We start from the raw sequence: 25,603 nt of genomic DNA on the forward strand, positions 1-25,603 counted from the left end.
GAAAGATGTTATACTTCACGGTATAATTTTCTGTGAAAATTACAAAGGATCACACTGTGTGTGTCATTAGTAAAACGCTGAATCTCTAGGATTCTCTACATCTGACATTTAACATCTATCCTGTTCACTTCTCAACATACCTGCCACACTGTGTGAAACAAATCAGTATTTGCTGTTTCATTATTAGACATGTGCAAAAACTCTAAAGTTTTTATCATATCCTTAAAGCCATAAAATTGACAATTTATATCAGCCCAAACCAGAAAATACCACAAGTAAATGTAAAATAATTCACATTCAAATAAAATCATGAGCGTTCACATCTTAGTTTTTCCAATCTTCAATTTGAAAGACCCTAAAGACAATTTTGAGTAGAAAAGAGAATAAATTGGTATTCTTTTCTGTTTTGTAATAAAATATTTATCCATACCCATATTTGTTGGATTTTTAGTATAGAGGAGAAAGAAATGTTACCTTGAGTGCTGAGAGCACCAAAGAGTGAAAAAACGAAAGTGAATCTTTACAATGATCATATAGTTACCTAAAATACCATTTAAACTTTTAAAAATCAAATTTACAAATTTTTTTATAGTTTCCTTAATTTAGCAAGCAAAAGTATCTTTTACTATCAAACTCCGAATTACAAATCAAACATATTTTTAAAAAGCTGATTTTTCAGACTTGGATTTTTATTATATGTACTTAAAATAAAGGAGGGGACCCCAACTGATTAAACTGCAAGATAATTTATGTTAAAACTAATTTTTACATTGGAAATTTCTTGGCTATATGCTAATTATGGCACTGGAGCAATATTTTTACCCCTCATAAAATTAAGAGCACAGACTAGGCTTTGGTTTGGTATTTTATTTCACTGAAAAGCATAAGTTTTATCTCCTGGGAAAGCATTAAAATAAAAAGCATGACTTTAAAGCTATGTCACCTTCACAAATAATATTCAAGAAATCTTAGTGCTCATTACACAAGGTAAAAATAATACGAGCTTACGGTCCTCAGCAGAAGCAGACCAAGCACAGCAGCTGCAAATGTTTTAAGCACGGCTCTCCAGTACAACACACTACACTTCACCCCAGAGAAAGAATGTTGGCAAATATCTCTACCACATGCAAACTGCGTTTAAAGCTGCTGGGCCCTGAAACTCCATGCAGCACTTTGAAACTGCTCCACAGCCTTCCTCCTTCACCTACCACTTGGGGCTAATACACAGGCATGAACTTCTATTGAGGAAAGCCACAAAAAGCTTCAAAAAAGTTCTAACGGTAGGCTCTTCTTTCACATTTTATTTTAAATATGGTTTGTTAAGATGTGATTCATCGAACAGTTTTGATAAATGCAAAGGCCATCTCTAATTTTTTAAGTTTCAGTTACCTTGAACAACTGTAACAAGCACTTATATATGTCACTGCATAAATTTAACATCCCCACAGGCAAGAACCTTGCTGCAAAAGTCACAAAAACCAGGCTTTTTAGCTACTGATTTTTGACAAGCTGGCATCTACAGTGCAGCACCAGCAACTCTGAGTGATTCTGTCTGAAGTTACTTAGGAAAAAGTCTAAAATGTGCATCACTGATAAAGAGAATCTTCCCCCTCCCCTTCCCCCAAATCCTTGATTCAATTCTGTATTTTTTCTAGTCTGCAATACTGTGTTTTTCGTAGTTCAAATTTAAAAAGCAATGCTATTAACTAAGAATAATGGTATCAATGAAAATGACAAAACTAAGAAAATTAAAATTATGGCTTTTCCTATATGCTTTATCACCTAAAAGTAAATGTTAATGACTACTCTTCACGTTAAATTTAAAGTTTAAGTTTTAAACTCCTGGAACTTATTTCTATTCATACCATTACAAATCAAGAGTTCTTATAAAATAGCAAAGTTGAAATACGATATTTTTAACTCACATGAGACAGGATCGTGAGTCTTCATTTTAACTATTTATACTACAGGTATCCTAAGATTTCAGTTGTATTCAAGTACCTTTGTTTAAGGCACCTAATTATTAACAAACTTGAAATTATCAACATTGCTTGGGTTTTGACAGAAAAATAAATAAAAACCATTTCTGAAACTATTTTTAAGAATGTCACTGATACTTGAAAACTTTTAGCATCTAATTAAAGATCACTAAGGGTTAAATACTTGTTCTCTGGCCCCTACTGAGTACACCCTGCCAAAAGTCCTCTAAGCTTTTAAATATTGCTTCCATGGTCTGCATTTTTACTTCCAGGGAAAAAGAGAGCATTGTCCCACAGTCAGCAGGCCACTAGCTTATTAATTTCCAGTCACCTTGATTTTTGCTGAAATGAAGACTCTGCAGTCTACATTTCTCCTGCTCCTGATTGTGCCTCTGATAAAGCCAGCACCACCAACTCAGCACGACTCCCGCATGACCTATGATTATGGAACAGATAGTTTTGAAGAAACCTTGTTTAGTCAAGATTTTGAGGATAAATATCTGGATGGAAAAAATATTAAGGTACTTTTATTTCTACTCTAAATTTAACTTCTTAAAATAGTCACACATTTTAATGCATGTCTTTGTTTTTTTAATGTGTCTGATAAGGGGAAAGAAAAAGCAATTTAAATGACTGAAAGTAATTCAAAATAACTGTCCCCAAGATCATATTTTTAAAGTATGCATGTCTTCCAAATTAATACAGTATCTGTAGCAACCAACACAAAATTTAAGGAAAACTAAACCTTAAGATGATCTCTTACTGGTTGAAGATTTATAAGTAATGTTATACAGTGCCCTATGCTTGTGTATTACATTGTCTCAAAATAAAATAGGAGAAATGTGTATTAGGAGAAATGATCTTTGATTACCAACTTAAGGTTCATTATTTTAGGAAGAAATGGTTCATGGAAATAAATACTGCTTATTTTGTTGTCTATAGCATTCCACAATAATTTACATATGCCAACTATACATGGTGCCAAAAAATGAAAAACTCCTCAATGTGGGGGTTAATTTTTAATCAATTTCAACCACTTAGAGTCTACCAATTTGTACCAAGTAACTGTAACTGTCCTTTAGCTAATACTCTGCAGGGATGACTTCATATCACATCTTTCATACTCCACTTGCATGGGCTGAGTAATTACTTGTGGTTTTCTTGGCACACAGAAGTGAACGCTGGGTAAGGAAAAAGTTAACGCAGCACATAAGTATCTGCTCCTGCCTAATCTGTGTGTGTGCACACAGAAAGGAAAATGAGAAACGCAGCCAAATATATAACAACATTGATTGCTTTTCTTTCTTTCTTTCCTTCTTTCTTTCGTATACGGGACCAAATGTTAACACTATAATTTCTCTCAATGGAGTTGGTTAATATGTTAGCATTATTTTTGCCTAATATTAAGAGAAAAATGATAGGTATCACCAGCAGAGCTTCAGAATTTTGAAAGAAGGCCTATCATAACAATAAGCTATTGGCTTACATGGATGATTGGAATTTCTCAGTTAAAAAAACAATTTCAAATTTCTGTGGTCCCTAAAAAACAGTTAAGTTCCTTACTTTTTCTCTTCACATTGCTTTAGAAGTTTCTGCTCTTCATATAAATGTAGGGAGACTAAGGTATTTGTGGAGTAGAGAAGAATTAACAGCACTTATTACACAAACTCAGAGTGGAGGGGCTGCTCACGCAGAACCCTTGTGGGAGGGTAAAAGAGTCAAGATGGAGATGAAAGGGGAACTGTTTTCAGAGGGTAGAGACTGGGGCCCCACGCAATCTACATTAGATCTAAAGGCAGAAAATGTTCCCTCCCAGAACAGCAAAGACTGATAAAGACCCCAGGGCTAACAGTCTGGACTGGGGGTCCCAGTGGGGTGGGCACGGAAGGGCAGTGCAGGCATGTAGGTAATGATGGGTCACTTGGAGAAGAGGCCAAAAGCTTGCTCAGTGCCCTGCACAGGGCAATGTGACCACTGCTTCAATCCTGCTGAACATGGTAGAATCTAGCATCATGAACTCAATTAAGACAAGGCCACAAAGAATAATTAGAAGGCCTTCCCTGGATAAAGATGATCTCATTTCAGGTTCCACTTCAGAGAAACTTTCATTCTGAGTCACAGAGTTCCCTCCAGCTCCCATTTGGAATTTCAACATATTTAACATTTAGGAGGCACTGAGTTTGGCTTTTGGAGATAAAAAAATAAAATAGACCTGGTTCTTTTACTCAAGGAGTTGACAGTCTGGAGTGAAAAAAGCTACACAAATATTTACCTTAAACATTAATGAATGATGAAATGGAATTATGTATAAAATCCCACTGCAGCACAAAGGAAATGCCACTAACTCTGACCATGAGAAGACAAGTGCTGTCCGTAACCCTAAGGTTTTCTTTTTTTTTTTTTTTAAGATTTATTTATTTATTTGGCGGGGGTTGGGGGAGAGGGAGAAGAAGAAAAGAATCCCAAGCAGACTCCCTGCTGAGTGCGGAGGACCCTGAGAATAGAACCTGAGCTGAAACCAAGAGTTGGATGCTCAACCCACTAAGGCACCCAGGCACCCCATGACCCTAAGTTGTATAGTAAAAATTAGACTTTTTCATACCTGATAACAATTTTTTTTAATTTTTCCAATAGGAAAAAGAAACTATGGTAACACCCAAAGAGAAAAGTCTTCAATTACAAAGAGATGAGCGTGCAACACCACCACCCTTCAAGAAGGAAAATGATGGTAAGTGTGCATTCCCTCTCATCTAATTATCTCAAAAGGAGCTTTCATAGATAGATTATGGAAATTTATTCCTTATCTCCACTGAGAAAGTCAGCTGGTGCATTGGGGGTACACATCTGCTGCGACCCCACATTATGAGTGAGAAACATGGACAGGAACATTCGAGAACAATCAAGTAAAAGGTGTGTGCTTCTGTCTATATAAAGTCAATTCCACAAACAGTGATTTAAAAATCAATGATGTGGGGGTGCCTGGGTGGCTCAGTCGGTTAAGCGGCTGCCTTTGGCTCAGATCATGACCCCAGGGCCTGGGATCAAGCCTCACACCAGGTTCTCTGCTCAGTGGAGAGCCTGCTTCTCCCTCTCCCTCTGCCTGCTGCTCTGCCTACTTGTGCTCTCTATCTCTCTAGTAAATCAATCAATAAATAAAATCTTCTTAAAAATAAAAAAATTTAAAAAATTAAATCAGTGATCTGCAAATACTATGTAAAGCCTGAGGATAAGGGAAATAAAATGAATTCTTAACTTCAAGAAACTTGAGGTTAAGACACAGAAGACAAAGAGATGCCTAAATTTATAATACACATTTCTATGAAAACAATAGAAAATAACAAAGTCCTCCTTAATAGTTCCTGTCTATTTGGTTTATTTTTGCTCTATGAAAGAACAGTATTTCACATAGCAACATGAAAAAAAAGTCACACACTAATTGGAAAGACATCCCTTGCTCTTGGATGACTCAGTATCATAAAGATGTCAGCTCTGCCTAAGTTGATAACAACAAGCTTCTTTACAAAGTTGGTAAGGTTGATTCTCAAGTTCGTGTGGAGAAGTCAAACCTGCACAAAGCCAGGGAGTCACTGAGAATTGACAGGGATGCACAGGAAGCAGAGGTACCACGCAAGAGAACATACTTTACAGTCTCTATGCTAAAACACATGTGATACTGGCGCACAAACAGAAGAGAAGTTCAGAAAGAGAAATACTTGTAGAAACTCAGTATATAATAAAGAAGGCATTGTAAATCACTGAAGCAAAGATGGTACTTTTAAAGATTTTAAGAAGTCTCTACACCCAATGTGGTGCTCAAACTCACAGCTCCGAGATCGAGAGTCCAATGCTCCACCAACTGAGCCCACCAGGCACCTTAAAGACGGTATTTTTGAAAAAGAATGCTGGATCCTGAAACTAATACTACACTGTATGTTAACAAACTGGAATTTAAATAAAAACCTTAGGGGCGTCTGGGTGGCTTAGTCAGTTAAGAGTCTCCCTTCAGCTCAGTTCATATTCCCAGGGTCCTAAAAATCAAGCCCCTCGTGGGGCTCCCTGCTTAGTGGGGAGTCTCCTTCTCCCTCTCCCTCTGCCACTAGCCCTGCTTGTACTCTCTCTGTCAAATGAATAAAAAAATAAATAAACAAAAACTTAAAAAAAATTTTAAATGGTATTGAACAACTGAGTACCCTACTGAAAAGGGATAAAACTAGATCCACACTTTACACAGATAAACAAATCCCTCATTATATACATTAGGGTCTAAAAGTAAAAAGTGAAACCATGCAAATACGAAACGATTATCTGGGAGTGGGATGCCTCAAAATTCAGAGAAAATAATAGAAAAGATCAATAAATCTGAGTTGATGAAATCAAATTTTCTCATGGGAAAAAGCATTGTAAATGAAGTCAAACACAACAAAAACTGAGAGAAATAAAGTTAATGTCTCTAATTTATAACACATAAAAATCCAGGAAAAAGAAACGGACTAAAAACCCATTGGAAACACCATCAAAAGATATGACAATTTAAAAAGTGGTATAAAAATGACCCTTAAACATACAGAAAGATGTTCAATCTTACACATACAGAAATATAAGTTTAAATTACACTAAGATACAAATTTTGAACCTACCTGATGGACAAAAAATTAAACCTGTTACACCAAAATATTCCACTGACAAGGCCACAGTGGTATCAGAGATCTTTATATATTGCTGGGAGGAATACAAGTTAGTATAATGTTTTTGGACAGGGGTTAAGCAGGATCTAACAAAAACAAACATGCAATTTACTTTGTGATGTAGCAATCGATTTCTAGGAATTAACTTAAAGATACACCTCCAAAAGGAAGAAAATATATATGCAGCATCACTGAAGCACTGCTTGCGAATGCAAAATTCTGGAAATGATCTAATTGTCCATACCCTGAAGGGAGGTGAAATGAAGTATGATAAATCCACACAAGGGAATACTATGCAGTTGTAAAAAGGAAGGAGGAAGATCTTTACGAACTAACAAGAAGTGATTTCCAGAATATATTATATGGGGAAAAAAAGTGCAGAAGAGTATCTACAGTCTACAGCCTTTCATCCAAGAAAGGGAGAGACATAAGAAAATATGCATGCATCAGCTTACTTGTGTGTAAAGAAACTCAAGGGAAGGTAATTTAAAAATGGAGACTAGTTACCGGCCAGTCACAGAAGGGACCAGGGGTGGGAAGGAGGAAGAGATGGTCACTGGGAAGCTGGGGACAGGGGGCTGTGGGACTTCTCTGAGTATACACTTTTTGTGATTTGATTTTAGAAAAGGTTATATTTCACGTAGGTAAACAAACAAATACATTTATAAATAAAAGCAGCAACGGAGGATAAAAAAAACAAAGTTGGCCTACAATTAGAAACTTAATTTCATTTCAAATGAATAACATAACATACTAAAGGGAAACCAATTTAATCCAAGTAACCCTGAAACACCGTATTTTTACTACATACCTTCAGGCTAAAGACAAAACAGAATGAGGAACACTGAAATCCCAGTGAGAAGGTTTGTTTTCCACTGTGTTACAGGTCAGCAGTAACGAAACTATTTAGTATGTGGCCGAGCACTGAGTGAAATACTACACTGGATAAAGAGAGCCAGGTTTCTCAGAACAAATGTGGTGAGCAGGGAGGCCAGAGTGAGCGCAGGGGAGCTGCACTGGCATAAAAGACACTGGCATCAGCTCACGGTTTGTACACAGAAGTACAGACATAGGTACGGGTCTGCCTTGTTTTCCGGACCTCACAGACACTGCATTGCTTACAAATGCAAGGTTTGTAGCAATCCTGCCTGGACCCAGTCTGCTGGGGCCATTTTTCCAAGAGCATTTGCTCACGTCATGTCTCTGTGTCATCTTTTGGGAACTCTCACAATATTTCAAACGTGTTTGTTATTATGACATTTGTTACGGTAGTCTGTGATTGGTGATCTTCCATGTCACCACTGTAATCTGGGGCCACCGCAGCTGTGCCATATAAGACGGGGAACTCAACCGATGTTGTGTGTGCTCTGACCGCTCCACGGACGGGCCCTTTCCCCATCTCTCTCCTTCTTCGGACCTCGCTATTCCCTGAGACATGAATGTATGGACATTAGCACAGTTGATAACCCTACCAGGGCCTCTAAGTGTTCACGTGAAAGGAAGAGTCGCACATCTCTCACTTTCCAATCGAAACTAGAAATGATTCAGCTGCGTGAGGAAGGTCTGTTGACACCCAAGACAGGCCAAAAGCTGGGCCTCTTGTGCCAAAAAGTAAGCCCCGTTATGAATGCAAAGGAAACGTTCTCGAAGGACATCACCAGTGCTACCCCAGTGAACACATAAGAGAATGAACAGCCTCCCTGCTGACATGCAGTGAGTCTGATCGGCCTGGAGGGAAGCTCAAACCAGCCACGACATTCCCTTCGCCCAAAGCCTCCCCCGGAGCAAGGCCCCGACTCTTCAGTTCTGTGCAGGCTGAGGAGCTGAGGAAGCTGTGGAAGTCAAGTTGGGAGCTGGTGGAAGTCAGCAGGGGAGAGGCAAGAAGCGTCTCTGTAAGTACAAGCGCAAGGTGAAGCGGCAAGTGCCGACGGAGAAGCCGTAGCAAGGGATCCCGAGCATCTGGCTGAGACAATTCACGAAGGTGCTCACACGAAGCAACAGGTTTTCAATACGGACGCAACAGTCTTCCATTGGAAGATGCCATCTAGGACTTCCATAGTGAGAGAGACGTCAACGCCTGGTTCAAAAGTTCCAAGGACAGGCTGACTTTCTCAAGAGAGGCTGACGCAGCTGGTGACTTGAAGTGGAAGCCAGTGCTCATTGCCCATTCTGAAAAGCAGCCCTTAGCAACCATGCTAATCTCCTCCGCCTGTGCTCTTTCAACAGAACAACAGAGCCTGGCGGACAGCACAGCTATTTACCATACGGTTGATGGAGTATGTTAAGCCCACTCTGAGACTTACTGCTCAGGAAAAAAAAAGATTCCTTGCAAAATATTACTGCTACATGGCATTGCACCTGGTCACCCAAGGTTCTGATGGAGAGGGACAAGATTAATGCTTTAGGGGCACCTGGGTGGCTCAATACTTTCAGCCTCTGCCTTCGGCTCAGGTCATGGTCTCAGGGTCCTGGGATCGAGCCCTGCATCAGGCTCTCTGCTCGGCGGGGAGCCTGTTTCCCCCCCATCTCTCTCCGTCTGCCTCTCTGCCTACTTGTGATCTCTGTCTGTCAAATAAATAAATAAATAAAATCTTTAAAAAAAAAAAGATTATTGCTGCTTTCATGCCTGCTAACACAACATCCACCCTGCAGCCCATGAACCAAGAGGTAATGCTGACTTGCAAGTCTCATCCTTTAAGAAATACCTTTAGTAAGACTCTAGCTGCTGTAGATACTGAATTCTCAGATGGATCTGGGCAGAATCAGTCGAAAACATCCAGCGAAGGATTCACCATTAATATTGATGACTCATGGGAAGAGCTCAAACTATCAACATCAACAGGAATTTGGAAGAAGTTGATTCCAGCCCTCATGGGTGGCTTCAAGACGGAGGTGGAGGAAGTCACTGCAGATGTGGGGGAAACAGCAGGAGAAGCGGGATCAGAAGTGTGGCCTGAAGACAGGACTGAACTGCTAGAATCCCGTGATCAGACTTGAACAGACGAGGACTTCCTTCTTATGGATGAGCAAAGAAAGTGGTTTCTTGAGATGGAATCTACACCTGGTGAAGATGCTGTGAAGACTGCGGAAATGACAGCAAAGGATTTAGAATATCACACGAACGTAGCTGTAATGCAGCAGCAGGGTTGGAGAGGATGGACTCCAGTTTTGAAAGAAGTTCTACTGGGGCGCCTGGGTGGCTCAGTCAGTTGGTTAAGCGTCTGCTTTCAGCTCAGGTCATGATCCCAGAGTCCTGGGATCGAGCCCCACATCCGTTTCCCTGCTTGGAGGGGAGTCTGCTTCTCCCTCTGCCCCTCCCACTCTCTTTGTCAAATAAAAAAATAAAATCTTCAAAAAAAAAAAAACCGTTCTACTGTGGGTAAAACAGTACCAAAGAGCTTCACAGGCTACAGAGAAATCACTCACGAAAGAAGAGTCAATCCATGTGGCAAACTTCAGGGTTGTCTTATTTTCAGAAATGGCCACAGCCGGTACCACCCTAATGGGTCAGCAGATCAACATCAGGCAAGAAGATCATGGCTCCACAGCAAAAAGATCATGGCTCCCTGAAAGCTCAGATGATGGTTAGTAGCTTTCAACAAGAGAGTGTTTCTAATTTAAGTACGAACATTATTTCTTTTCTTTTTTGAACAATGTTTTAGACACACTGACTGCACACTTCACAGGCTACATACACTATAAACATAACTTTCATGTGTACTGGGAAACCAAAAAGCTCATTTGACTTGCTTTATTGCAATATTCGCTTTATTGCAGTGGAACCAAACGTGTAATTTCTCTGAAGTTTGCCTGTATAGACATGTTTGTCTCTGTGTGAGTGTGTATGTGTGTATATATGTATATGATGTGTTTATGTGTATATATACACACATATATTTAGATGGTATATACATACACCTATGTCTATAAGTGTGTAAGAATGTATGTAAATGTCTAAAACACCTATATGTGTGTGTATATATGTGTATTAAATATGGAGAGACAAATAGACATGCATATATTTCCCAGCTCTCTCTGCAGAAAGTGCTCAGAAGCAATGAGATGCTGGTAGCAATGAGCATATCCACATTCAAATCTTGGTTTCTAAATACTGCTCTCTATTAATAGGAGCCAATAGTTAAAGGAATAACTGATTTCAGGCTTGGGGCAGAGAAATGGCAAGAGTGGTCTGGGACATCTTACCAAACCAGAAAATAAAAAAGTTCTTAAAGAGTAATGGAGACATTTTTAATCAAAATATTTTAAAAATGTAGTATAAATTTATAAAAGATATATTAAGACCTGCACACTGAACTCTAGACAACTATAGTGAGAGAAATTAAAGACCTAAATATATGGCTATACCTATGTTCAAGAATCAGAAAACTCAGTATCATTAAGATGTCATTTTTTCACAAATTTATTTATAGATTTAACTCAATACCAGTTAAATTTTTAGCCTTTTTGAAATTAAGAAGCTGACTCAAATTTATGTGGAAATGCAAAGAGCTTAGAATAGTGGTAACAATGTTGAAGAATACAGTTGGAGAATTTACACTACCTAAAACCCTACAGGAAGCAAGACATTGTGGTATTAGCATAAAAATAAACAAGTAGATCAATGAAACAGAATAGAGTCCGGGAATACACTTACACAATTGGGTCAACTAGCTTTTTACAGTGGTGCCAATGCAACATAATGAGGAAAGGGTAATTTTTTCAAAAAATGGTGCAAAAAACTGGATAGCTCTAGTTTTTAAAAAATGAGCTTTGACTCTGAGTCTTTGACTCTTTGAGACCATACATAAAAATAACTCAAAATGGACCCCAAACCTCAATATCAGGAGCTTACACTATACAACTCTTAACAGAAAATAGGGTAATAACGTAGGTTGGCAAAGATTTCTTAAATACAACACAAAAAGCGCAACTATAAAGGGATTAACCGTTCTTCATTTAAATAAAAATGTATAGAAGGAACATGCTCAACATCATAAAAGCCATATATAAAAGACCCAGAACTAGTATCATCCTCAATGGGGAAAAACTAAGAGCTCGTTCCATACAGTTAGGAACACGACAGGGATGTCTGTCCACTCTCACTATTACTATTCATCACAGCACTGGAAGTTGTAGCTACAGCAATCATACGGAAAAAAGAAATAAAAGGCATCCAAATCAGCAAGGAAGAAGTCAAACTTTCACTATTTGCAGATGACACGATACTCTTTATTGAAAACCTGAAATATCCCACCAAAAAACTGCTAAAACTGATACAAGAATTCAGCAGTCGCAGGATATAAAATCAGTGTACAGAAATCTGTTGCATTTCTATACAACAAAAATGAAGTAGCTGTACAAGAAATCAAGGAATCAATCTCATTTACATCTACACCAAAAACAGTAAGATATCTAGGAATAAACCTAACGAAAAAGGTAAAAGATCTATACTCTGAAAAGTACAGAACACTCATGAAAGAAACTGAGGAAGACACAAAGAGATGGAAAGACATTCCATGCTCATGGACTAGAAGAACAAATATTATTAAAATGTCTATGCTGACCAGAGCAATCTGCACATTTAAAGCAATCCTTATCAAAATACCAACAGCATTTTTCACAGAGCTAGAACAAAAAATCCAAAAATTTGTATGGAACTACAAAAGACCCCAATAGCCAAAACAATCCTGAAAAAGAAAACCAAAGCTGGGGGCATCACAATGCCTGACTTCAAGCTCTGTTACATAGCTATAATCATCAAGATAGTATGGTACTAGCAAAAAACAGACACACAGGTCAGTGAAACAGAATAGAAAACCCCCAAATGGACCCACAACTATATGGTCAACTAATCTTTGACAAAGCAGGAAAGAATATCCAATGGATAAAAGACAGGCTCTTCAACAAATAGTACTGGGAAAAGGGACAGCAACATACAAAAGAATGAAATTGGACCACTTTCTTAAACCATACAAAAATAAATACAAAATGGATGAAAGACCTGGGGTGCCTGGGTGGCTTAGTTGGTTGAGCATCCGTCCGATTCCTGGTTTCTGCTCTTGTGGTGATCGTGCCATTGTGGGATCAAGCCCCATATCAGGTTCTGGCTTGGTGTGGACTCTACTTAGGATTCTCTCTCCTTCTTCTGCCCCTCCCCCCCCCACTCTCTCTAAAAGTAAATAAATAAAGTCTTTTTAAAAAATGGATGTAGGACGAAAATGTGAGACAGGAATCCATCAAAATCCTAGAGAACAGAGGCAGCAACCTCTTTGACCTTGGCCTCAGCAACTTCTTGGACATGGTGCCACAAGCAAAGGCAACAAAAGCAAAAATGAACTATTGGGACTTCATTAAGATAAAAAGCTTCTACACAGAGATGGAAACAATCAACAAAACTAAAAGGCAGCCTAGGGAACAGGAGAAGATATTTGCAAGTGACATATCTGATAAAGGGTTAGCATCCAAAATCTTTAAAGAACTTACCAACTCAACACCCAAAAAACAATCCAGTTAAGAAATGGGGAGAAGACATGAATAGACACTTTTCCAAAGAAGACATCAGAGGGCCAACAGACACATGAAAAAGTGCTCAACATCACTCACCATCAGGGCAATACAAATCAAAGCCACAATGAGAGGGGCATCTGGGTGGCTCAGTCAGCTGAGGATCTGCCTTCAGCTCAGCTCATGGGTCCTGTGGTCAAGCCCCGTGTCTGGGTCCCTCCTCAATGGGGACCCTGTTTCTCCCTCTCTCTGTCAAATAAATAAATTTTTAAAAAAGCAACAACAATAACAAAACCACAATGATAAATCACCTCAACCTGGCAGAATAGCTAAAATTAACAACACAGGAAAAAATAGGTGTAGGTGAGGATATGGAAAAAGGGGAACTGAACCCCCTTAAACTGTTGGTAGGAATGCAAACTGGTGCAGCCACTCTAGAAGACAGCATGTAGGTTCCTCACAAAGTTAAAAATAGAACTACCCTCTGATCCAGCAATTGCACCATTGGGTATTTACCCAAAAGATACAAAAATATAGATTCAAAGGGGCTCACGGACCCCAATGGTTATAGCAGCATCATCAACAGCAGCCAAACTATGCAAAAAGCCCAAGTGTCCATGACTGATGAATAGATAAAGAAGTTGTGGTGTACATATACGATGGAATATTACTCGTCCTTCAAAAAGAAAGAAATCTTGCCACTTGCAATGACATGGATTGAGCTGGAGTGTATTATGCTAAGCAAACTAAGTCAGAGAAAAACAAATACCGTATGATTTCACTCATACACGGAATTTAGGAAACAGATGAACATATGGGAAGGGGGGAAAAAAGGAGAGAGAGGAAAGAAAACCATAAAAGACTCTTAACAACAGAGAACAAACTGAGGGTTGATGGAGGGAGGTGGGTGGGGGAGGGGCTAGACGGCCACAGAGATTAAGGAGGGCACTTGTGATGAGTGCTGGGTGTTGTATGTAAGTGATGAATCACTAAATTCTACTCCTGAAACCAATATTGTGCTATGTATTAACTAGCTAGAATTTAAATAAAAATTTGGAAGAAAAAATGTTTCTTGTTCAGAAGATAACGATAAGAAAATAAAAAGACAAGCACACAGAGGAAAAGATTTGCAAAACATAAATCTGACAAACAACTTATATCTACAATAGACAGTCTTGTAATTCAGTAACAATAATGCAAAAAAAATTTTTTTTTAAAAATAGGCAAAAGATATGAACACTTTACCACTACAATATGTGGATGGCAAATAAATTTATAAAAAAAAATTGTTCAGCACATTAGTCATTAGGAAAATATAAATTAGAACACAAGATACCACAACACACCTTCCCAGAATGACTAAAATTAGAAAGTCTGATCGAGGGGTGCCTGGGTGGCTCAGTGGGTTAAGCCGCTGCCTTCGGCTCAGGTCATGATCCCAGGTCCTGGGTTCGAGCCCCGCATCGGGCTTTCTACTCAGCGGGGAGCCTGCTTCTTCCTCTCTCTCTGCATGCCTCTCTGCCTACTTGTGATTTCTCTCTGTCAAATAAATAAATAAAATCTTAAAAAAAAAAAAAAAGAAAGTCTGATCGAATCAAATGACGAGGATGTGGAGTAGCTGGAACACTCGTGCACTGCTGAAGGGACTACAGAATGGCACGAGCTCTACGGAACTCAGTTTGGGGCTTTCCTGCTTTCCTCAAAAGGTATACACCTATGAGGTGGCCCCGCCATTCTGCTCTTAGGTATTTACCCTAAAGAAATGAAAGCATCACATCCATACAAACTTCTACATAAGGCTCATGGCAGCTTTCTGTGAAACAGCTAAAAACTAAAGACCCAAATGCCGACAAGGAAGGACTGTATAAACTGTGTACATTAATAAAATGAAATACTACTCAGTAATAAAAAGGAATGCACTGCTGATACATGTAATAGAAGACGAATCTCAAAATAATTGTGCACAGTGGAGGAAGTTGGATCAAAGTGTATATACTACATGGTTCTTTTGATAGAAAACTCTCAGAAATGCAAGCTGCCATGAATGGACAGAAAGCAGGTCAGTGGTTGCGAAGAGGGAGGGACTACAAAGAGTAAGAATACTCTGGGGGTGATGATTACGTAAATTATTTCAATTGCAGCAATGGCTCCATGGGTATATACATATGTCAAAAACATATAAATTATACAAGTTAAATATGTGTCAATTATTAAGTATCATTTAAGCACAAAAAAAGCGGTGCCAGAGTGAAAAAGAGCATAAAAGAATCCACACTCAGGACACCTGGGTGGTTCAGTCTGTTAAACATCTGCCTTCCACTCAGGTCATGATCTCAGGTCCTGGGATCGAGCCCACATTGGGCTTTTTGCTCGGCAGGGAGCCTGCTTGTCCTTCTGCCTCTGCCCCTCCACCCTTCTCGTGCCCCCTCCTCAAATATTAAAAAAAAAAAAAAAAAAGAGTTCACACTGGCTAATCTGAGACAATTATCAAAATAAATATGATGGTAAATTCTGATCCATGGGATAAAGAATTCATAAGCTCATAGTGAACTGATACAACTAAATAAGAAGAGAATGTTCTACCTTACACCAGATATCAACTAACAAATGTAGAAGAAATGATGGAGTTAGAAAATCATAATTTGCAACTATCCTAGTAACAAATGATTCCGGTAAGAACTATCAATAGGTCATAAAACTAGTGAGTGTCAGGTTAATGACGAACCAGATGTTAAGAATCTCAAAGTACTTCTTCAGCAGATACTTATTAACAGCAGACACCAAGTGAGTCAAGTGACCACAGACAGCATCATCAGGAATGGGACAAATAGATACCAGATGCTTCCTGATACATGGCCCTGAAGACCCAAAGTCATTTCCATGGTGTTCCTGTCAAAAATGAGGAACCTCAGACAATCCCTAATTAAAAGACATTCTGGGGGCGCCTGAGTGGCTCAGTGGGTTAAAGCCTCTGCCTTGGGCTCAGGTCATGATCCCAGGGTCCTGGGATCGAGCCCCACATCGGGCTCTCTGTTCAGCAGGGAGCCTGCTTCCTCCTCTCTCTCTCTCTCTGCCTGCCTCTCTGCCTACTTGATCTCTGTCTGTCAAATAAATAACTAAATAAAATCTTTAAAAAAAATAAAAAATAAAAGACATTCTGAAAAATAAATGCCCTGAAAAATAAAATGTTTTTAAAATTCAAAATTTTCAAAAATTTTAAAAGTTATGTACAGCGAAGACTAAGGTATATTGCAGGCTGAAGGAGATGAAGGAGGCACGACAAGTAGGCAACACATGACGTAGCACGTAATGGCGTCCTTGCCATTTCCGGTACAACTCTACCATGGAGGTTAATAGTTTGCTTACTTAACTGCTGGTTTCTAAGCTCGTTAGCTATGGTCACCAATCTGAAATGTGTCTGTGTCAAACCAAGTGATAAAGCAAGCTTGCATTTACCTTAAGCTCTGCTTTATGAATCCTTTTTGGTATTCAAGTCAGGAAATGTAAATGAATTTAGCAATTAAATGATCACTGCTAAAATGAATAGAGAATAAAGGAGATTTTAGATTACAGAACTGAAAATAAGATTCTGGTGAGTTATCAGGTCACTAGCTAACATGACAATATCTTTCCCACTATCACCTAAAATTATGCAAAATATCTTTTCAGGGGTACCTGGGTGGCTCAGTCGTTAAGCGTCTGCCTTCAGCTCAGGTCATGATCCCGGGGTCCCGGGATGGAGTCCTGCATCAGACTCCCTGCTCAGCAGGAAGCCTGCTTCTCCCTCTCCCACTCCCCCTGCTTGTGATCCCTCTCTCACAGTCTGTCAAATAAATAAATAAAATCTTTAAAAAAAAAAAAAACTTTTCAAATTAGTGATAACTCTCATGATAGCAATAATTTTACCATTAGAGGCTAAACACTTTAATTTTTTTAAGTAGACTCCAAGCCCAGCATAGAGCCCAACAGGGGGCTCAACCTCACAACCCTGAGATAAAGACTTGAGCTGACACTGAGAGTCAGACTTTCAAACAAATGAGCCACCCAGGTGCCCTGAGGCCAAATATTTCTAAACTGTGGTTTATATTTTTATGATTTTGTTTCCCAACTTAGAAATGCCCACATGCCTGTTGTGTGTTTGCTTAAGTGGTTCTGTATACTGTGAAGAAGTTGACATTGATGCTGTACCACCCTTGCCAAAGGAATCAGCCTACCTTTATGCACGATTCAACAAAATTAAAAAGCTGACTGCGAAAGATTTTGCAGAAATACGTAAGTTAATTTTAAATAAAATAATTTATATTAACTCATGTTAGTATTAACCTCAAATACACACAAGTTTCTAGGTACTTGTGGCCTCTCACATCTAGGGTAGTCTCCGCTGGAATATTTACATATCCACACCCTTCACCAAAATCCACTTGCTTGTTGGTGAGCCTCTTTTCTATTCAATGTCCCATGTCACCTTTCTTTATTGGTGACTTCATGTTGACAGCCCATCTAACATATGAGAAGGCACCAACGCCTTCTCAGCCTCAGGACATTGAGAGCTGTTTGCCTCAGCCACTCAGAGCACCAGCATAATCGAGGTGCTTCTCTAACCGCGATGCTTTCTTCACAATGCTGCCTTCACTAGAAAGGTGACTCTGCTTTAAGTCAAGGTTACTTTAACTCAAGGTTCTTAAACCTGGCTGTGTACTAAAAATACTGGTACCAGATCCTAGTCAGCAGAGATTTCAATTTAGGTCTGGGCAGAGGTCCACGTGTCATCATGAAACACCACCAAACTCCTCACATGATTCTCGCGTAGAGCTATCGCGTTCCCCCCCTTTCTGGGATGCGGGCCATGAGGGCCCTGCTGTGAGCACACTACACATCCCGACTTCTGCATCGCCATGTCTCAGGACTGGATCACAAGCCCTCGTGAGTTCTCTAGACTGCTATGTTGTCAAGTGCTTCCGAGGAAAATCACACCAGAAACGCACATGGGCCCCACTACACATTCATGAGCTTCACCATGAGAGTATCACGCTGCACCTGGTAGCTCCCAACTGGCTGGAGTACAGTAGATCCACACTTTCAAACTCACCTACTGGGTGAAATTATTTGTGACCCAAAGTCACTGTGTGCAGCCCTCACGGTCACTTGCCGACAAATGCACCGTGGGAACACAGTGGGGTTCCCTAGACAAGGTCGAACGAGGTGATCTCTGCCATTCTGTGTCAGCTCTCACACTACAGAGCCCTGCTCCATCTCAGCGCCACACCTTCCACACCTGGGGCTCCCCAAGCGCAGTGCTCCGGGGCCTCCTGTTGTGAGGCAAACTTCATTCCAATGCGTGGTCGTGAGTTCAATGTTAAGTGTACCCACAACATAAACTAACCACAGTGCTTTGAAACAGAAACGCTCATAGAACTTTGTACTAATTGGCTGATGTAAATGTGTGACCAGAGGCTCACAGGAACCTAACCCTGTATCTTCTCCCAAGAGCAACGGTCCATTTCACTAACTCCAGTGTTTGCAGGGACCACCTCAAATAATGAATGAAAAGCGACTCCTTTTCCTCATCATCTCAGACATATAAAAGTGAAACAAACAAATTGAATGTCTCTCTCCATCCACATCACTTTAACAAATTAGGGAATATTGCTGTTTGTTGTTGTTAAGCAGTAAGACAGAGACAGATAAAGATAACATTTTCTTTATTTTATTTTATTTATATGACAGCGAGAGAGATCACAAGTAGGCAGAGAGGCAGGCAGAGAGAGAGGGGAGGAAGCAGGCTCCCTGCGGAGCAGAGAGCCCGATGTGGGGCTCGATCCCAGGACCCTGGGACCATGACCTGCGCCGAAGGCAGAGGCTTTAACCCACTGAGCCACCCAGGCGCCCAAGATAACATTTTCTACAATCACAATGCAACATACAAAGTGTACCTACATAATTCTATTCAATCAAATGTAATCCTTACTTCCCATGATTTGCAAACAGAATTTGTTCCAAACTGCCTCGGCATCCTGAGAATTCAAGCACAGAAGGATAGAAAGGCTCTGTGAACTTCAAGTTCCCTCGCAACCCTGAAATTCCAGGACTCGAGTGAGACAGGCCATCAGTGTCAGGCACGGGGTAGATGTTCACCATGCATTCAACAGAATTTACTGATCTACTAATTACAGACACTCTGTTAGATATTAAAACTAAAAGGTGTTTGAAAGACCCATGAAACCAATGCTTTTTTTCAATCCACATGAATGAGACTTTAACTTTTTATTTTTTGTATTATATTTTCTGTATATTCTTCTTTCAAGCTAACTTAAGAAGACTTGATTTTACGGGAAATCTGATTGAAGATATAGAAGACGGTACTTTTTCAAAACTTTCTCTGTTAGAAGAACTTACACTAGCTGAAAATCAACTACTGAAGCTTCCAGTTCTTCCTCCCAAGCTTACTTTATTTAATGCAAAATATAACAAAATCAAGAGTAGAGGAATCAAAGCAAATACATTCAAAGTAAGTATTTTATACTATGACCAAATACAACATCAATTTTATACAAACAATAGTAACATGGTAAAAGAGAAACTCTGTTCTAAAATTTTGTTTTATATTTTAAAACTATTTTAATTTTATAAATGAAGACATTATTTCCATAATAAATAGTCCTGTTATTGGGCTCATTCAGCCTAGCTTATACCTGCACCTTCCTTAAAGTATGTAACTTTACCTTGCTTCATGGGACTCACTATATCATATCCCAGGTTTTTCACTTGTTCACACAGCAAATATTTATTTATAATAATATAAAATATTTATAAAAATAAAATATTTATTTGTACCCTCATGGACCAGGATGCTATAAAACCTCAAAAAGGGAGTTTTCCTGTGTTTCTTTTCCTTACAATACTAGTAATTTACACATGCCAGAAAATTATTTTTCCAAAAGTAAAAGTCAGTTAAATTCAGCTTAAAAGTATTAATACTTTTAAGTATACTTTTTTTTAAGTAGTAATACTTAAAAGTATTAACCCATAAAATTCTGTAGGTAGACTTTCTTTTGAATTCCAGCTTTCTTTTGAATTCCATACAAAATTCTATATGTACTATTTACATTTCTTATTTAATAATTCAAGATATAGGTACAGGAAAGAGGGATCTACTCTGACTTAGGTAGCCAGGTTGTGTCCAAATGCATAGCCTATGGAGAAATTAGTGCCTTGCCCAGTCCTGCACAGGTGGCAACTCGTTCCCAGTCCTTGAAGGAGCCCCACACAGAAAGATGATCGCGCTACTATTGGCAGCAAACCTCAATCAAAAGGGGAGTCTGGGGCTTCTTGTGATAACAATTAATAGAAACATAAAGTTTATGATAATCACACAAAGGTATGATTTGTCCACAAACAAGCAACCTGTCAGAAAATGTAAAAATATTTCATTTTTCTTTTCTTTTTGTTTACACTTAAGGAGTTGTTTTTCAACTATAAGAGACATTATTCTAAAGGCACATCAGAGTTCCTCAGAAGTTAAGAGATTATTAGAGGACTTTTTAAAACAGGACTCACTTTCAAAACAAAAAACCCTTATAATTTGAAGCTATATAATTCCAGCTGATAAGCTGTTGACTAATTGGCATAGTAAAGATCTACAGGAGCCGATCTACACTTCACAAAAGGAGTGTTTAAATATTCAGAATTTTAGACTTGCGTTACATCTTGAAGTCCTGTGATAAAATGATACACAGCAACGGGCTGCTGACCATGAAGAGTAATTCAACACAGACCCTTATGGGTAAAAGTCACACCTCGCTAAGTAGTTAATAAATTGCTCTGGGAAACATTTTACTAACAAGCACACTGCTTAGGAGTACAGGCACAGAGCACGTCCCTGCGCTTCGCAGACACCGCATTTCTACAAACTGAAGGTCTGCGCCAACCCTGCTTGAAGCAAGTCTATCGGCACCTTTTTCCAACAGCCTTTGCTCACTATGTCTCTGCCACGTTTTGCTAATTCTTGCAATAACTGAAACTTTTTCATTATTATTACATTTGTTGATCTGTCATTAGGGATTATAACTCACTGAAAGCTCAGATGTTGTTAACTTTTAGCAATAAAGTATTTTTTAATTAGGGTATGTACATTGTTTTTTAGACTTAACACTGCTGCACATTTTACTGCAGTATAGTGTAAACGTATCTTCTATATTCACTGGGAAACCAAGAAATTCACTGGACTTTATTGTAATATTCGTTTTATTGTGGTGGCCTGGGGCTGAACTCACAGTATCTCCAAGATGTGCCTGTATTCATTTTGCTAGAAATTGGTGGAAATGAAATGAGAAGTTCTGAAGGTTCAAGAGAGGTTATGTTAGCACCAGGATCCAAATTCAATCCTGCGTAGGGACTGACCTTATTAGCTGTTCACAAGACAAATCAAAAGGCTCCAGAAGCTGACATGGATTGACGCCAGGCATGGCTGGGTATTCCATGGTCAGATGAGTGGAGAGAAATGTGGAGATGCAGTAGGGCACTATCACCTTTCATAAAGGACCAAGATACACTACTTGTAAAACCAAAAAACCCTCAAAACCAAATAACTACCAAACCAGCAATTAATAGTACTGATAGGGGTCTATACCAACACCTATGTACACATGTAAATACACACATATATTCACACACACATCTATGCACATATATACATGCATATGCATGTGTGTACATAGCTGGAATCCTGTGAAAGAAATGTACTGACCTCAATAACGCTCAAACCAAGTAACTTTTCCTTACAGAAACTGAACCACCTCTCCTTCCTCTACTTGGACCACAATGCCCTGGAATCTGTGCCTCTTAATTTACCAGAAAGTCTACGTATAATTCATCTTCAGGTAGGATTGCTCCATTCACAATATCCGGCTTTAATTTAACTTAAAATTGGTCAGTCTTGGAACTCATTAGGAAACTCAATTATTCATACGTATAAATGGAATTATTCATATGTAAATTTTGCCTATCAAAAGTATGACTATTTAGTCCAAGGCATCACCTGCCTGAAAGCCCCACCTGTCCAGAGAACAAGAAAGGATCAGCAACCTAGGTATGTGGTCTGCTCTTAGAGTGGGGTTTGTCATCAGATGTGTGTACTTAGCATCTCCTAGTTAATCTGACACATGGATTCAAAGGCAGGGCACACTATGACCTCTGGTTTGTCCCTCTTTCTAACGATTCTTTTTTAAAATTTAACAGAGATCACAAGTAGGCAGAGAGGCAGGCAGAGAGTGAGAGGGGGAAGCAGGCTCCCCGCTGAGCAGAGCGCCCAATGCGGAGCTCAATCCCAGGACCTTGAGACCATGACCTGAGCCAAAGGCAGAGGCTTTAACCCACTGAGCCACCCAGGCGGCCCTGGTTTGTCCCTCTTTCTCCAACAGCAGTAAACATTTGGAGACTTTCCAGCTGACTTTATTGTCCAATATCATCTCAAGGTAATACAAGAGAGAAAAGGAATTAAACTAAAATTGGTCTTGCAGCATCATAAGAATCCCCATTTGTCCTTTTTACTTCTTTAAAGGATTATTTAAGGACACAGTACCTATTTTGAGTGACACTCTAGAACAGGACACTTTCTCCAGGTAGTATAATCTGATTTATGCTTAGAACTTTCTGCCACATGGATATCACTCTGAGTAATAAGCTGTGTGTTCTTCCAAAGTAATACTGTAGATGTAAAAAGGTAAGGGCTGGGGGGAAACTCAGGTCACACTGAGACGGTTTTATTATTGAAAGGATACACAGGATATACACTAATTTCAAAATCATTTTTTAGATAGAATACTCAGTGAAATCCCATTACATAGCATACAGAAGGTTGATTTCAAACTTCTGAACAATTTTTCCCTTCTATTTTCCAGTTTAACAACATAACTTCAATCACAGATGATACATTTTGCAAGGCTAATGACACCCGTTATATTCGGGACCGCATTGAAGAGATACGCTTGGAGGGCAACCCCATCGTCCTGGGAAAGCATCCCAACAGTTTTATCTGCTTGAAAAGATTGCCTGTAGGGTCATACTTTTAACTACTACCAATGCAGCATATAAACTAAAGTACACACATGCATATTGTCTGTCTCAACAATGTCTAAAGGAGCATAAATATTTAATACTCACTTTGTGTCCCACTATAAAGGAATTTCATGTTTTAAACAAGGATGCTCAAAAATCTTATACAGAACAAGTAAAAAGTAAAATTGAATCCAAAGTTCAAAACAAAGTAATATGAAAATATTTAAACAGCATTACAAAATCCTTGTAGTTTACACCATAGTGCCATTTAAAAGGTATGTTTTTATATAAATACCCAAATTTAAGAAGCATTATTTCCATTACTAATTAAGTGGAAGGATAAGTCCAAAAAACTTTCAACTGTTTGTCTTTCTTGGCCTTTACTGAATCCCTAAAGCATTTAAGGAAGACGTTCCAAAAAATTTGAAAAGCTAAGTATTTCCAGTGATCTCCCATTTTTCTTTCATGATTCATACGTTATTCATTATGAAGTAGGAACTTTGTTTTCCCTCTATTAAGGCTGCTGTTATATTTTTACTTAGCCCGAGAAGTAGGTATTGTCTCATATCTAGGCAATACTTTCCAAATAAAGCATAGTCTTACTCTCTCATAAAGATCTAGTAGACTAATCAAAGTTCTTTTGCTTTATAGTCACACAGTTAAAGGCTTTAGTAAAATAATACAAAATCTTCCTTCTTCTAAATACTGACATTCCAAGTCTACCATAAAACATTTTAAGGAGCCAAGCAGAACAAAATCAGTATGCTCATTCAAAAAACAAAACAAAACAAAACAAAACAAAAAAACTTCAATGTACATCCCATCTCTCAAAAAATAGCTATAAAGTTCAGTTTTCAAATATGACAGATACTGCAAAATATTTTCTTTTTACCACCATAGCAATGAGAATCTCATCAATAAATCTGTTCAAATATAAGACATGAAAACAGTGAATTTTTTGTGGTGTTACTGCACACCACCTCCCCCCTCCCAACTTATACACATCACAGTCATGCAAACTGACTATACCTTTACAAGAAAGCTTCGGAGCAACATTTTCTAAAGACCCAGGATTAACCGATCATTTTGCAGTGTGAATTCATCTACACTCTAATGGTGATGACTCATCATGGAACAATGCTGGAGATTAAAGTTCCTAAAATAACCTTCCTCTTGACCAAAACCCACTCAAAAGTCTTATTCCCCCACATTGTATTGAGATTACATCCAAAATTATCAGTGCTTTAGATGCACAAGTCTGAATTGTGTACATAAAAATTTCTAATACTGTTTCCAACATAAACCGTACATTAGAATCAAGTTGGTCTCCATATACAATTCCCAGAACAAAGAGTCACTCATATTTTTAAGCATTTGCTTCTGTTTTTCCCTATGCTGAATGAGCTCCTATCTGTTTTTCAATTTTCCCCCCATTTGTCAAGGTTGACCCAAAGATGAGACTTTTTTCATTAAAACATCTGTGATGTCTTAAGGCCACAATTATTACCCCTATACTAGTTATTAACTCACCTGCTTCTTTTATTTTGGTAATTGATAGTCACTAACTATATACTACTTTCTCATTATTTTGTGTGCATGCCTCATTTCTCTGTGACTGAAAGCTCACTGAACACAAACAATATTCCCTTTATATTTTCAATGTGCCTAGCATAATAGTAGTGAGCACATCTGAATTGAATATGCAATGAAAAGTACAAAATAAAATTCATTTAAACCAAGGGCTCTGTTTTATTTGGAAAAATAGAATCTTCATCACAATCTTGAATGAATCAATGAAAATGAATTATAACTTTATCTGGAAAATTAAATTTGGTAAAAAAGAGAGCAAAGTGGTGGGACTGACACCGGGATAAGCAGTCAGAATCCTCTGATACATTTCTTACGTTTCCAGGTGCATCCCTATATTCTTTACCTAACTGAACTTAAAGAGGAAAAAAATACCATAAAATAACATAACTTTTAGAGAATTCAAAAGCCTATGGTTTACCTAAAATAATAATTAGGAAAGAGCACTGGTAAAAGGTCTGAATTACAGAATTATCTTCGAAAGACAATTTCAGATTTCCAGATAAGAAGATATGAGCAGGGGTAATTGACAACCTTACATATACCCTTAGGTCACAAATAAGATAAAAGAATGACAATAAAATTCCACTGACCCCATTATCTTAAAGAAATAGTATTCATTCTTGACACTGATAAGTAAAGAAATTAAGGTTTAAAATTAAAAATGTTTTACCCTTACAAACACTCTGAAACTAAAGAAGCCATGCACCAGTACAGAGACATCCTGTGTTCTTGGGCTGTAAGACCAAACAGTTACTAGGTCAGCACCACCCAAAGCAATCCACACACTCA

The 25,603-nt window shown here is 38.6% G+C and overlaps 2 protein-coding genes across 3 annotated transcripts in view; one reads left to right on the top strand and one right to left on the bottom strand.

Annotated features, from left to right (window-relative positions):
* Positions 1–25,603, bottom strand: part of LOC111153553 (centromere protein P) — a 240,665-nt gene that overhangs the window by 156,351 nt on the left and 58,711 nt on the right. The window lies entirely within an intron of this gene.
* Positions 1,016–24,570, top strand: LOC111153552 (osteoglycin). The gene is made up of 7 exons (XM_022512635.1): positions 1,016–1,280; positions 2,252–2,500; positions 4,614–4,707; positions 17,282–17,440; positions 19,474–19,676; positions 21,952–22,047; positions 23,068–24,570. The coding sequence occupies exons 2-7, from the start codon at positions 2,327–2,329 to the stop codon at positions 23,236–23,238; spliced, it is 897 nt and encodes a 298-aa protein (XP_022368343.1). The 5' UTR covers positions 1,016–1,280; positions 2,252–2,326; the 3' UTR covers positions 23,239–24,570.

The sequence above is a fragment of the Enhydra lutris genome, unplaced genomic scaffold, assembly GCF_002288905.1.
Source record: "Enhydra lutris kenyoni isolate GAN:26980312 unplaced genomic scaffold, ASM228890v2 scaffoldscaffold33, whole genome shotgun sequence".
NCBI lineage: Eukaryota > Metazoa > Chordata > Mammalia > Carnivora > Mustelidae > Enhydra > Enhydra lutris.

What these genes read in the sequence shown, in the direction of transcription:
- LOC111153552 (XM_022512635.1), top strand. Translation starts at nt 2,327, where the DNA reads ATGAAGACTCTGCAGTCTACATTTCTCCTGCTCCTGATTGTGCCTCTG. An exon ending in GAAAGATTTTGCAGAAATAC is followed by an intron (nt 17,441 to 19,473) that starts GTAAGTTAATTT and finishes TCTTCTTTCAAG; the next exon opens with CTAACTTAAGAAGACTTGAT. An exon ending in TACGTATAATTCATCTTCAG is followed by an intron (nt 22,048 to 23,067) that starts GTAGGATTGCTC and finishes TCTATTTTCCAG; the next exon opens with TTTAACAACATAACTTCAAT.